Source organism: Lytechinus variegatus, chromosome 17 (assembly GCF_018143015.1).
Source record: "Lytechinus variegatus isolate NC3 chromosome 17, Lvar_3.0, whole genome shotgun sequence".
Lineage (NCBI taxonomy): Eukaryota > Metazoa > Echinodermata > Echinoidea > Temnopleuroida > Toxopneustidae > Lytechinus > Lytechinus variegatus.
Window position 1 is genome coordinate 28,545,428 of NC_054756.1, and position 15,617 is coordinate 28,561,044.

At 34.8% G+C, this 15,617-nt stretch overlaps 1 protein-coding gene across 1 annotated transcript; it reads left to right on the forward strand.

Annotated features, from left to right (window-relative positions):
* The first annotated feature begins 698 nt into the window (after positions 1-698).
* On the forward strand, positions 699-14,846 carry LOC121430615 (probable GPI-anchored adhesin-like protein PGA18). The gene is made up of 7 exons (XM_041627932.1): positions 699-826; positions 5,326-5,511; positions 6,075-6,368; positions 10,536-10,853; positions 11,592-11,861; positions 12,649-12,816; positions 14,836-14,846. The coding sequence occupies exons 2-7, from the start codon at positions 5,397-5,399 to the stop codon at positions 14,844-14,846; spliced, it is 1,176 nt and encodes a 391-aa protein (XP_041483866.1). The 5' UTR covers positions 699-826; positions 5,326-5,396.
* Positions 14,847-15,617: the final 771 nt, after the last annotated feature.

Sequence of the window (15,617 nt, forward strand, 5' to 3'; positions counted from 1 at the left end):
AACCTTATTTGTCTAGTCTGTAATACAAATTTAACTGCTACATGTTAAACAAATTGCAATGGATGTGTAATTTGGATGTTGATGTATCATCCGCCATGAATTTCCATTTTTTATTCTGGGCTCAATTCATTCTGCTAGCGTCGAGAGGATCAGGAATATTCGGACAGTCGCCAGGTAAACTGCTTCCTTGTTTTTGTTTCTTAAAGTGCCTTCTACGGCGTTTGGGGGTTATATGTGCCACGCCTTTGGAATAGTGCGTCCACCAACCCCCTCCATCCCGCCCCGAAAATTATCGTTCATTTATCATAACTTAATACCAAATAGAATAAACAAATGATCATTGTGAAGCTTAGAATCTCTTTCACCTGAAATAATTCATGTGGTTCCAAATTCACGTATGGGTGAGTAAAACAATTTTATAAAAGGATATCAAATCACTTAAATGGCTATATCTGACAAACAGGCCGACACAGAGCGAGAGTGAGAGACATACAGGAGCAGAAAAAAGCCGTGAAAGCAGGGTCTTGAGGTGATGCGGAAACACCAATATATTCAGGACATTTAACTAATCAATGTCTTTTGGAGGATAGTAACAAAGAACAACGTCCAGTGGTGTGAAAGTATATTCAGCATTTTTATAAAAATCAACTCTTAAATTGGTGCTTTTAAAAACGATTTTTTTTTTGTTATGAAGGTGACGTGAGACTGGTTGATGGCAGCTCTTCTCTAGAAGGAAGAATAGAAGTATATTATAATGGTGTTTGGGGGACGATATGTGACATCGGATGGGATAGCACGGACGCTGGCGTTATCTGCAAACAATTAGGTTGGTTATATTGTTAACATTAATGAAATTATCAATTGTTCTCCAAGACTTCATCTTTTCTCTGTTTGCTGACGATACCATTGTTTCAACATCACACAAAAATATACATCATCTTGTATCGTTAGCAAATATTGAATTGGATAAATCAAAAAATGGTTTGCTTGCAACAAATTATTCCTTAATCTTGAGAAGACCAAATATATGATTATTCGAACAAAAGAAAAGAATGTACCATCTAATCTTCGTGATGTTCACATTGGTGGTAATCTCCTCACACGGGTCGACAATATACAATTCCTCGGTGTGACTTTAAGCGAACATCTCTCTTGGAAATCTCATATTATTTCTATTAGTACAAAGATATCAAGAGCCATTGGTGTTCTGTCCAAGTTACGACATTATGTTCCTAAATCAATTTTGATTACTTTATTCAATAGCATCATACTACCCCATTTGAATTATTGCAATGTTGTCTGGGGCTACACCTTCAAATCACATTTAGATAAACTACGTATTTTACAAAAAAGTATTTCGCATTACTTCAAACGCTCCCTACCGCACTCATACAAAGCCTCTAGTTTCTCAACTGAACATAATTCCATTACAGGACTTGATATCATTCAATTCTCTTGTATTTATGTATAAATTTTATGTTAAAATCTTGCCTCCTCTTTTCAATGACATTTTTGTCCCAAATTTTACAATACACTCTCATTTTACTCGGCAAAGCAATCAAATTTCTCGACCCTTAGCTCGATCAACTATATCTTTCAATTCCTTTAAAACTTGTTTTCCTAAGTTGTGGAATAACCTCCCCTCTGACATATCCAGTTCAAATCTTTCTAGGTTCAAGAGACTTTAAAAACTTTCAGTAAATTATTTATTTTATCCAATTGATAGCCCCCCTTCATTTTTCCCACTTTTTTGCGGCTGTTGCATCAGTGTACTTCTCCGGGGTCATCAAACATCATTCTATTGTTTGTATGATCAGTGGCGAAACTACGGGGGCATGGGGGCACGTGCCCCCCAATCGGCTGCCCCCCAAACAAAAAAGGGGGAAGGAGAAAAAGAGGGAGAAAGGGAAAGAAACGTAGTGGGAAAGAATAAATTATTGCTCAGTATAATGTTATATTATAATAATGTTATGTTATATTACTTTAAAAAAATATAACTATATGAAACATAATTTGTTCAGGGCCTATGTCTTCTTTGCTCCTGGCGCTCGCATTGTCAGTTTAACGAGATATATATAATCGCGTTGTACTAAGAACTTCCGTTTCCAAGTCAATATACACCAAATATATTTCCTGTCACTTTGAATTATTATTGTTTTATGTAGATACATATATGCTTCCTTTTTATGACTACTTAAAGTGGTTGCCCCATTTTAAGGTCTTGATATAAAACACTTCCCGTCCGTACTTACGTTCGCATATTAATGGATTGCTGAGTAGAGGTGTTGTGGCTAAGTGGATAAGGCTCCGAACTGTAAACCACAAGGTCCGGGGTTCAAACCCCACCGCAGCACTAACGTCATTTGGCAAGGCGTTTATCTACACTCTCGACCCAGGTGTAGTAAATGGGTACCCGGTAGGAAGAAATTCATTGAATGCTCGATGCGCCCGATCAGGGTAGCCGTGCTAAAGCCGGGGTAATAGTATGCAGCGCTTAGAAACATTTGTATTAAGCGCTATATAAATGTTGCATATTATTATTACTATTATTATTATATGTCTGCTCTTCATGAATTCCTAAAATCAGTCCTTAAAATGTAAATAAATGTTGCATATTATTACTAATATTATTATTATTATATGTCTGCTCTTCATGAATTCATAAAATCAGTCCTTAAAATGTAACTTTTTCTGATCTGAATATCAAAAATTTTCAGCTTGCACTTCGCGCTCGCATCATTTAGCAAGCGAAATACGCATGGTCTCCGTGAATTCCTGCAAACAAGCCTTAAAATTCCCATCTTCAGTTCTGAATTAAGTAAATTTCCAGCTCGCGCTTCGCGCTCGCAATATTTGATAAGTGAGGTGAGTATGATAATTATAATAACAATGACTACAAAAAAGTGCTTCATGTGTTTAGATGTAATTCTAGTAACATCAGCATGCACTTGGCACTCGCATTAGATGACAATGGTGAGATATGTGTACTCTTAATGGATTCCTTAGAAAAATAGTCCTTAAAATATCCCTGTTTGGGGTCAAAATATACAAAAATTCAGCTTGCGCTTCGCGCTCGCATCATTTGGCTAGTAAAATGCGTATGGTCATCATGAATTCCAACAAACAAACCTTTCAATGCTCCTCTTAAGGTGTGAATATCCTAAATTTTCAGCTCGTGCTTCGCGCTCGCAATATTTGATTAGTGAGATGTGTATGATAATCATGAGTACAATGACCAAAAAAAGGTGCTTCATGTGTTTCGATGTAATCATAACAAATCAGCATACGCTTGGCACTCGCATTAGATGACTATGGTCATGATGGTGAGACATGTATACTCTTAAAGGATTCTCAAAATATAGTCCTTAAAATGTCCCTGCTTGGGGTTAATATATACAACATTTTCAGCTCGCGCTTCGCATTGTTTGTTTTATAGCAAGACAGGTACATATCATGATTCCAAAAATTTGCTTATAATGTCCCTTTTTAGTTCTGAATATAAAAAAAATTCAGCTCGCGTTTCGCGCTCGTATTATGTGATCAGTGAGATACATATCTGTTTAATGGCACTGTCCTTGAAATGTCACTGTTACTTAGGTCAGTATAACTGACAACTGAGCGCACGAAAAGTGACTAAAAATTATGCTGGTGCCCCCAATGCCGTGACCCACGGTACGCCACTGTGTATGATTATCTGTATTTGTAGTGTTTATGTAATTGTTTGTACCTGATGATCGTTGAATAAATAAATTGAAATTGAATTATTTATAATAATTATATCTCAATCACGGCGATGGGTACAGCATGCTAGGCGGTCTGTTAAATAATCTAACCCATCCGCTTTTACTATAACATTTACTGAAATTATAGTTATGTAATGTTTTCATACATTACTGTGTTAGGGGGCTGGAGGGTTAGAGGGGTATTACAGGCTGAAATTATATATATATACATATACAGTGTGTCCCACAAAAAAGGAAACCGATATTTATCGATGATTTATCATAACTTAATCACAAATACATACAATACATAGATTATTTTCCATTCAAGCATGAGTGATCAAAAACAATTTGAAGAGGGGATACCATGTATCTGGGTTTCGAAAAGAAAACCACATTTCTAATAAGTTTAATGTCTGCTCTTAATTTGATGCCTCAATTACAGAAAATGGTCAAGAAATAACAAAGTTCTGGTCATTTGAAATAAGGTTTAAATTTCAATAATTTCATAAAATGAAGAGGTTTTACAGGCTAGCGTTCAAACTCACTCGAACTCCGTTTTGTTGACGATCAGTCATGCATTAAGTTTGTGTTAACCATGCGATAGTTTCTGTGGGAGACCGGTGAAAACACGTTTATTTAATGAAATTATGGAAATACAAGCAATGTTTCGAGGGAACTTAACTTTTTACTTCATGACCATATTTTGTGATTAAGGTATCAAATAAAAGAGCAGATATTGAAATTTTTTGGCATGTGATTTTCTTTTTGAAATTCAGATACCCCCTGCAAAATGAGTTTTTGTATCCTTTTTTTCAAATTGTTTCTGCTCACTCATGCGTGAATTAGGAATAATATCATATAAGTAATATCAGATGAAAGAGGAGATTCTAAGTTTTACATTGGTAGGTCATTTGTCTATTGTATTTGTGATTAAGTTATTATATAAATCATTCCTAAATCTCGGTTTCTTTTTTCTGGGACGCACTATCACTGAGTATCGTATGTCAAATCAGTATAGTAGGTCATATCATTGGATGACTGAAGTGAATATCATCAAACATTGCATATTAATGAAAACATGTATACTACTATTTTGCTGAAATAAGGCAGAACTTTGATGTCATTACAAACTTAAAAAAACGCACGCAATGTCGATGAAATTGTCGGCGATTTTTTTTTATAATTCTTTCCTATATAAAAATAACATGTTTGATTCTTATTAAGAGTACTCCTTTAAATAGTAAAGTAAATGAACAAAAAGTATAAAGACAATTGTCCTACATGTAATTATATTAATATTAAATAATTTTCACTGGTTCCGTGTTTGACTGAGGTATGTTTTGGGGATTGATATTGAGGTATGTTTTTTTATAAAGATTTTCAGCACCTGTAAATGGTCTATGCATATTGCAAATGAATACAGTTCGTTAGTTAAATGTACATGTCTCCCGAAAACTCGAAATATATGTAGACTATTTTGAATCTGCTAGATAGATCTACATGTTTCAAATAGTTGAAACATTACTACAAGAATTGCAGTGACCTACTCAACATAACATTTTTCTTTCTTCAAATTTCTCGTATGACTGACATCACGAAGGTTTTCAAGTTTCCTTGGGAACGAATATCCCAAGATTCGGGCAAGGTCCGTTCACACAGACGGTCTGGTTAATGAATGTCCAATGCGAATCGTCAGATGAAAGTCTCAACGAATGTGTTACCAGTGACCAGTGGGGACAAGCTTCAGCATGTCCTCATAGTAAAGATGTGGGTGTTAGATGCTCAGGTAGGTCTACCAAGACTCGTGAAAAAAAAAGGATAACAGTTATAATGAAATCACATTTTCATCACTGATACTATTTAAATAAAGCTCGGTTTAATATTCATTATTCATTAACAGATAAATTAACAAAGAATTTATTCACTGTATAATCATCCATTTCTTATCTCATATCAAACTTAATTTCTGGTCAAACTTGTTAACGTATGGTAAATATATTTAGTTCCCAGAGAGTTGGCACTTGGCACTTCATAAAAGAGCGGTCTTCTAGTTTATTTTCTAGATTAACTTGAAAGATTTTTTTTCGTGGGGGTGATATCGTGCACAGATTCACCAAAATGATGTTTATTTTCACCAATTCTTCTAAAACTGCAGTGGTTAAAATAATGTATTAAAATACAAAATTGATAAAAAGGAATATGATTGGAACATGACTTATAACAAAAAATCCTTCATATCACAGCCACGGACCGTGAAAACAATAAGAGATTTGTATTTTAGATATTGAGTAACTTGCAAGATTGATCTTAGTAGAAATGTGAAAGAAGTTCTCGCCTTTCTCTTTCTAGGTCTAAACGTTGGGATTGCACCAAATTATCAAGGATGTTACCGTTTCGAAGATGCACTTTTATCAACAACAGCAATTTCTTTTCAGTTGAACACGATTGAAACATGTTTAGAACACTGTTCAAGCGATTCTCTGTTTGCTGGTTTATATGGAACGACATGTACCTGTGGTGATCAGATCCAACAACCTGCACAGTCTGTTGATAACATCATGTGTAAAATGCCATGTCCGGGTAATTCTGCTCAGCTTTGTGGTGATGATGAGACCAATAATGAATTTGTATCCATCTATTCTGGTAAGTATATTAATGGCGAAATAAACTTAAACTGTTAAACATGTTAAAGGGACAAGGAAGGGCGCATAGGCCAAAATACATCACCATTTTCTTGATACTGTCACCTTTTTGTTCGCTTGGTTGTGGAATTTTTGGTGTCTATGCCCCAATGATTGTATCAATATGTCACTGCTTTAACTCTGCAATATTAATGTTTCCATTTTCGTGATCAGATTGCATTAAACAAAAAAGAACAATAACTACAACATCACCATAAACAACAACAACAAAGGCACAAAGCAGTTTGAAATTAAGCGGAGTTTATTGATCATCTCCTCCGATTAAATCATGAATGAATATAATAATTTGATTGGGTATCAAATGCAGATAGATGGATAGATACATATGGGCAATTCCATGGAAAATGTTCACTTTAGAGAAAAAATGAAGTTTCAGATTTCACTCAAGCAGTCAAATTTTCTTAAAAAGTAATCTATAAAGTCTCAATTTCCAATAGAAAAATCGCAATATTGATAAAATTTTGTAGTTTTTTCCATCATCAAAAAAATAGAATAGTATATTGCAAAATGTAAAAAATGTGGCTATTTTTAAACAATTCATCTTTCCTGTCTCTACTAAAAGCAAACAAGGTCCCAGAGGTCTCTTTTAACTTTTGAATAGTTGATTAATGTTTAAATCAACAGAAAATAATCGTTAAATTTTATGCCATTCATCAATTTTACAGAGATCTGTCTTCAGATTTGTGTGATTTCTTTACCATTATCAGTGTCATGTCCGTTACGTTTTTCACTTAAAGTTTTCACAGCTTACAGGAAATTTGTCTAAATGTACTGCAGATTCAGATTCTATGTTAGAATTAAACCCCCTACCATGTGTAGCAATCATTTTTCCTTACCACTTCTCATTTTCATAAAAATGGCGTAACGGACATGACAATTCGCGTAACGGACATGACGCCTTACATATGGCAAATGGCAGCATTTACAAAAACAAAATATTAGGCTCAGTGTCACAGACTGAGGTTAGTCTCAATTGTTTGAGGATAGCTGAATGTAATATTTCTTAGAATCTGCATGTCATTCAAGCTATTTTTAGAAGTTGGTGAATGATGAAAGTTCAGCTCTTGTTCTGGTAGATTTTTCTGAGAATTCACGGTATGCCACATAATATTATGATAAGATGCAGCTAGATCTGGCAACATACTCAGATCACGATCTGCATCATTCGTGTTTGAACAAACATTTGATTATCTTAGGTTCTTGCACTGACAGTTTGGAGCATGATAAAACTCCAACTTGTGAATTCATGATCATTGATGATATTACTTCAAAGTATCTGACTTTCACCAACCTCTACATGTACTTCTTCAGTGATGGCATAGGATCACATTTAAAAGCAAGTTTGTATTCGGATATCTGTGTTTCATGATGTAGCTCTATGAATCTATGAATCTACAGTGGCACTTCTTTGCAGTATCACAAAGCAAAGGGGCCGTGGAAAGAATGTGGCACGATCAATAAATTATGTCATCATAGTATTTTGGTCAGCCATAATCACGATTTGAATGATGTATCTTCAATTGTACCAAGCAGCGCGGACAATACAACGAAATTAGATACTGCCACATTTGTCAGCAAGCAAAATTGTAAGATTTAGAACATCCAAGATTTGATGAAAGGATGAATATTCTCAGGATGATAGTTATTTTGAATGAAAAAAAATCTCAGAAGCTATTTACAAACATTCCGATTACCTTTCAACTCATACATAATCGATAATGAAAGACCGGTTTCCAGGTACTGCTATTAAATTTTAATACCATTTTTTGTAATCTTAAAACTGACATTAATACTAGTACATGTCCTTTATCATACAATACATTCCATAATATGTTCTTCTTGGATTTATACAGGTCTGGTAAATTTTGTTTTCTTCTCACAAAAAATGAGATTTGGTCTTCTCAGTGTGTCGTAGTTGTATGATGAACATTGTATTCAATATAAAATTAATAGGCTCTAGCTATTAATTTAATGATACCTGCTAATAATATCTACATATTTTTCTTTAGAGTGTTAGTAAAGGTACTTTGGTGTTACATAATTACATTCATTATTCATATTTCTTTCATTTCCAAACTAAGAAGTGCTGATTAGGTTCACTTCGTAAGGGTGTCATGTCCGTTACGCTAGTATATTATCAAATATTAGGGCATGAATAAAAAATAATCTTTTCTATCAACTTTTTCTCCTTTAATTAGGTGTGGTGGATGGTAGTAACTGGAAAATACTCATTAACTGTTGTTAACCGGTGTAAAATAAATTTTTCTAAACAGTTTTTCGTTTTATAAATATTGTACAAAAAGACCCCCTCTGAAATTGCAAATTAATAGGAGATATTACAGATTACCAGTTATGATATGTGTCTCTAACCTCTAGTCTTAACATGTAAACAATTAGACTTGTACCATATCTTGTAATAAAATAATTATATTCGCTTACAAAAAGTGGACGAAACTGTCATGTCCGTTACGCTTCGTGTGTCATGTCCGTTACGCTACATTTTGAGCTAGGAATACAGAATGCACTGCAAAACTGTTGTTAAACACCATTTTATGGATAGAGCATGATCTTAAGGTTAAATTAACACCAATGCCAGGTGCATGCAATCTAAGAATTCACAGGAATTTTGATAAGCAATAGGAGGTAAAAATGCTTCGTCCATTTCGTGTCATGTCCGTTACGCTCACAAAGAGTGCAATTTCTCCGCAACTGTTCAATGAAACGATTTGAAATTTTATGTGTATGTAACTGATACTTAAATGTGTCTGATAAGCTCAGTAACAATTATCAAAAGACTGCTAATTCTACTGTATAAACATTTGAATTACAAAAATTTGTCTGAACGTCATGTCCGTTACGCTGGAATTGATCCATATTTTATTTTCAAATGGTAAACAAACACAACAGGTGCAGAGTCTAATTGAGTTGGGATTGTGTCATAAATAAACATAGCAAGTAAAAGAAACCCAAACTAAACACATAAATAAAATCTAAAACATGATATTCATAACATGTACCAGGAAATATATAAAACTAGGTTCAGTTTATACAAAATAATTAGAGTTTATATAATCAAAAGCATAGATAAAATCATACAGATATACTTTCGGTATGCACCAATAACATGAAAAACTATCAGTTGGGTATCTCGGTGGCCTGTCCGGTCATTCTCTTAGACATCATGATATCAATATTTGCTCTTCTGTATTCTTTCAGTGCTACCCACTTTAATTTCATCAGATTTGCTTTGGCAGCTGAATGCAATGGACATGTATTGGCTTCCCTATAATTTGAGGATGATGAAGAACAGTTTGATTGATTCATCCGCAATTACCCCATACATCATCACAGTGGTTAAAATGTGACATAATCAAATAATTATAAACAAAATATCAAATCATCTTCATCAACGAAAATCCTTATGTCGATTCTAATCAATAGACAATAACCTAAAATCAAACAATATGAATATTTAGCTAAATCTGATTATTAGCAAATAAACAGACTGAAGTTTTCCGTAGGAAGCTTCCGCCAATTTTCCTACAATTTATTTGATGAGTATCTGTTGTGGCATCTTATTAAATTAGATCTTTAATATCAAATTGTTCTGCATTTAGACGAACTTGGATAACTTATAATCCTGCCAATTCTACTAGGAATAGCTGAAGCAGGAACAAATAATGTGTGGGTGCGCGTTGGTGTGTGTGTGTGTGTGTAAGTTCTTTCAATTAAATACATATAGGTACACAAAATCATAAAGGCTAAATAAATTGCATATAGTAAATTATTTTTTTGAGGACCTATTACAAAATGTCAAAGTACTTTGTTCTTTTACATTTACCTAATTACTATCATCGGATCATCAAGGATGGATGATTCCTTAACCAACACGTTGTATGAATGTGATAACGATGATGAACAAGATAAAATAGAAGAATTTGATGGTTATTGTTTTTTATTCCATTCCTAATTATTTTCCAGTATCAATAGGGGAATGGAATGGATGATTCCTTAACCAACACGTATGAATGTGATAACGATGATGAACAAGATAAAATAGAAGAATTTGATGGTTATTTATTTGACTCCATTCCTAATTCTTTTCCAGTATCAATTGGGGATGACTACCTAGCATCGCCATGGTTTCCCGGTGATTACGTCATATCTAGTTCATCCCAACCAGCCAACCTCGTCTCCAGAATCAATGTGACTGCATCATCAGGAGGAATCCTGCTTCAGGTTCTAGCTCTAGACCTCGCACCAGGAGACACGCTGACTGTGGAGGTTGGAGGTATGACCATTAACCCTACAGAACCAGGTGACACTGTGCTGTCCGGGTTATCAACCACACCGACAACTATAACTGCAACATTGATGAGGGCTGCGAACTCGCCTGGGGCATCGGGGTACCTTATCACCTCTGCCGGTACGTTAGACTTTTTTTTCGTGGCTATACTTTGATAAACGAGCAAAGGTAGCAATACAAAGTCCGATGATGTAAGACATTTTTGGACACTATACATTAACGATTTTGAAATGCCATATTTTGTCAATTGTTGGGGCTTAATAGCAGCAGATTGATCAAAATTATATATTATCTTATGATTCATAATACACTATAATTGGAAATAGATGGTATATATCTCACAGGCATACTATTCGTGTCTTGTCGTGCAAATGCATTCTCTTTAAAATCAAACAAAGACAACCGTCATAATCTAATTAAGCATGATCCAGTTTAGTTTGATTGTTTTTTCTGTTCTATTTGAATCGCTTTTACTAGGGTGGACTTGCCTTTTAAAACAGACACGAACCAATAGCGCCATGTAGAGTCCTCAGCCACTCATACCTGGCCAGTGTCCTGACCCATAATGCTAGTGTAGTCTAGTAATGTAGACCCACTTGATTGATAACACGCTAATTAACTATTCAATACATTTATACCGAAATAATTATGTTACCAAGTAGCAAAACAATCACTTCTCCTCTCAAAACTTTTTTAGTTTCTCTCTACAAATACAATTATAGGTTTTATTTATTTTCTGTAGTATTAGTAGATATCTGTAAACGTGCATTTTATGACACAGTCAACTAAAGACCACATACAGTTCACTCCCACTTTACTATACATGTAAACACCACAATCACCACCATTATCATACAGAACCTCCTTTAACAACAACGACTCCGATTCCTTCAACTATGGCCACAATACCCGCATCTCATACCACTGTGACATCAAAAGCTGACCCTTCAGTTGTAACCACACCGTCCACCATGTCCACAGCATCAGGTGTTACAACATCCGTAGCAACCTATCAAGGAATGGATGAGACCACGTCAGTTGCGTCAGTCACCCAACCGCCAGGGACTACATCTTCTGCGGTTCCTGTACCAACAACTACAACCACTGATGCTACAAATGCAAACGTCTGTAAGTGAAAAATTCATCGTACATGTCAGACAGCGCCCAGACATTGGTCTTTTTGATAAAGCTATACTTGCCTATATGAATAAAAGAAGCGATCACACAATCAATACATATTTTATATTCCAATGATTTAAGATATTTTTGGACATCACGTTGAGCATGTGGAAAGGCCAAAGAGTGGCCATTCTTGAATTATCTATAAAATATACATCTACAGAATGTTTTAATTGCCTTATCTGTTACGTATGTAACAGAAACGTAGTCGAATAACTTCCCGAATGCAAATATAGATTTTGGTGAAATAGTAAAACAAACATTATGACGACTTAGCAAGAAATGAGTTAGTCCCTTTTGTTTGTAAAATGGTCACAAAAAAGAAGAGAATATAAGTGCAAAAACTCAGTCATTTTAATAGTACGCATCTGGAGCCATCTTCCCGCCAATTTTCCTCAAAATGGCGGGAACTAATCTAAAACTGCGTCGTATGTCAAATCGGTTGGTGGATTTGTGTTCAGCAGCCAGAAATGGCGATATAATTCATCTGTCTTTATTCTTTCTTCCATTTGCCAATCCCTAGATGTAAGTTACTTTGTCTAGTCAAACAAAGCGGACAGGGAGTTAATGGGCAAAATTGTTTAATGATTTCAAGGCCAGGTCCAGCTCATTTTCATTGAATTATAATTGATATCGATAAGTGTTGGTTCTGTTGAAACCATTTTCGTTCTTTCTTTTTTTTTTCTCTCTCTATCTTTCTTTCTCTCCTATACCTCTTCGGTTTCAACGCTCTCAGTCGAGACAACTAGTACACAACAAATGTCACCGGGCTCGACCAACCAAGACAACCCTACAGAGAATGTTGATACGAATGGATATTCGACTTTTTCTCCCGAAAAATCAACTCTGTCTTTAATTAACAAATGCAATCAGACACCAGAAGTACAGTACATGTATGTCCAAGGTAAGAATTCATGAATCTAATCTCATACTAAATGGCACTCTTATGAGAGTCATGATGACAACGTGTTGGGTGTGGACTGTTGGGAATTTCTCTGACATTAAAAGGGACCATTGAATTCAAAGAGATGCTACGACCTGAAAATTTTGTCCCATGATTGTGAATAAAAATAGTAAAATCAAATGAACCATAGATTATTATGAAAGAAATGATACTAGGCCATGAGGAAAGTGATGCATTACACTTTATTTGATAACATTTTCGTTGAACAGTCATGGCAGTATCCATAATCATCGTGAAGTGTATGCAATGAATGAACTGCTTGTGTCATCTCAAAAGCAATTTGTTCATTTTATCCATTAATAGGTAAACGGCAGGGCAGCGCTCTTGTATTCCTTAACAGAATTATGTTTAATATCTAATTGGTGGTGATTTTTTACCTAAAGCTAAGAAAACATGAATGCTTGTAAGCAAGCAACCAGAGGACCGTCGCGACGGCTTAAAGTCCTCTCCGAATGACATGGTACTGAGGATCAATGCCTTACCAAAGGGCATTAGCGCACCAAGTGGGAATCGAACCCGGGTCACCAGAATACGAATCCACCGCACTACTGACTGAGATATCGCGCCTCCAATACACAATAATAATAATAATAATGATATTAATGAGGATAATAATAATATTAATATGATAAAAATGATAATAATAATAATAATGATAATGATAATAATAATGTAAAGCATTTAGAGTGCGCCTTCTATCTAGTTTCCTATTCAGAGGCGCAGAGTGAGCTATTACATACAGGGGGGGGGGGGGACTTTTATTTTTAAAATGATGAGAATAGGCGTCTTGAAGTTGGCTTTGAATGACTCTATAGACTTGACATAGCGTACACTGTTAAAAAACCCTGATTTTACAGAAAAATAAAAGAAGATTTTGCAGAAAGCAATACCAGAATCATTCTTTAAATTCATGAAACAGGAATTTTTCTGCAATTTAACAGAACAGGTCTGTAACAGAACAGGTCTGTTAGAAAAAGGGAAAAGAGTGTTTTATTTAAGGAAATTTGTAAGATTACACACACCAAATACCAATATCCTGTAAGATTACGCAATCTGGTAAGATTACAGGTGTTCTCGAGACTCTGCTGCAGGAACTTCTTCGAGTTTAAGGATAAATTTTCTAACAGTGTATTGTTGACGAGAGTGCATTCCACAAAGTTGGAGCACTATCAGCAAAAGCTTTTTCACAAAATGAACATTTGATTCTACGAGTTGTCAACAATCCGGTCCCTGAAGATTTTAAATTTCTAGAGAGTACATATTCCGAGATAAGATCGTTAGAATAAAGAGAAGCACAACCACTAAAGACAATTCCACCCCAACAAAAACTTGATTTGAATAAAAAGAGAAAAATCCAACAAGCATAACACTGAAAATTTCATCAAAATCGGATGTAAAATAAGAAAGTTATGACATTTTAAAGTTTCGCTTCATTTCACAAAACAGTTATGTGCACATCTCGGTCGGTATGCAAATGAGGAACTGATGACATCACTCACTCACTATTTCTTTTGTATTTTACTATATGAAATATGAAATATTTTGATTTTCTCGTCATTGTCATGTGAAATAAAGTTTCATTCCTCCCTGAACACGTGGAATTCCATTATTTTAACATTTTGTGCTTCAGGCAAGGAGGTCCTAATCATCAAATTCATAAAAATTGAAATATTGTATAATTCAAACAATAAAAAACAAAAGAAATAGTGAGTGAGTGACATCATCGACTCTCTCATTTGGATGTAACTGGATCGTTCATATAACTATTTTGTTAAAAATAAGCGAAACTTTGAAATGTCATAACTTTCTCATTTTACATCCGATTTTGATGAAATTTTCAGCATTGTGCTTGTCTGATGTTTTTTCTATTGATTCAAATCAACATTTTTCCGAGGTGGACTTGACCTTTAACAATTTCCCATGTAAGCAACAAAATCTTGAATTTTATTCTCTCTACAGGCAACCAGTGAAGTTCTTTAAGAACAGGGGTGATATATTTAGAAGTTTTATCAATTATTCGGGCGGCTGCATTTTGCACTCTGTCAAGCTTGAGGATCGGATCATTGGCTTTGTCTAAATTAGAAATAATGTATGAATGTATAACAGATGAAGTTACATTTGTGGACATGGATTTAACATTTTAAACATTATTAAAATTTTAAACGATGACCTTTAACATAAATAAAGTATATAATGCACATTTAACATGTAGGCCTAATGTTAAAATGTTAGACCAAGTCTAATTCCCTGGTATTATTGTATGTCATGGGCAAAGTAATAAAGAAATTGATTTAAATCGAATTCATTTACATTGTTTCATTTGGTACATGGGTAGTAACTGTTATGACATCTCCGTGTTCCTTTTTCCAGGAGAGCGAATTTTTCTTATTATCGTGGTGGCAATTCTATTGGTGTATGCCGTGGTTGTTACTATTGTTACGATCGTCCTTATTCGGCAGAGGTAATTTTACATTTACATGTATACTATGAAATATTTGAAATTGAGCTAAGCAGTTTGATTTAGCACAACTTTTGAAAATTGAAACATACGGCGTGTTTCTACAGAGACTCGTTAAGCGGTATTACCCGCGTCAGTAGCCAGGATTCCGAAAAACTTCGCTATTGAAACAAACGCGATGACGTGCAATATGAGTTAATGGAATTATTCGCTTTGTAGACAAAGGTTGGCTTCAGGGCGATACGGTTTTCTATGCCGGAAAAGAGAAACCGTTTATAACGAA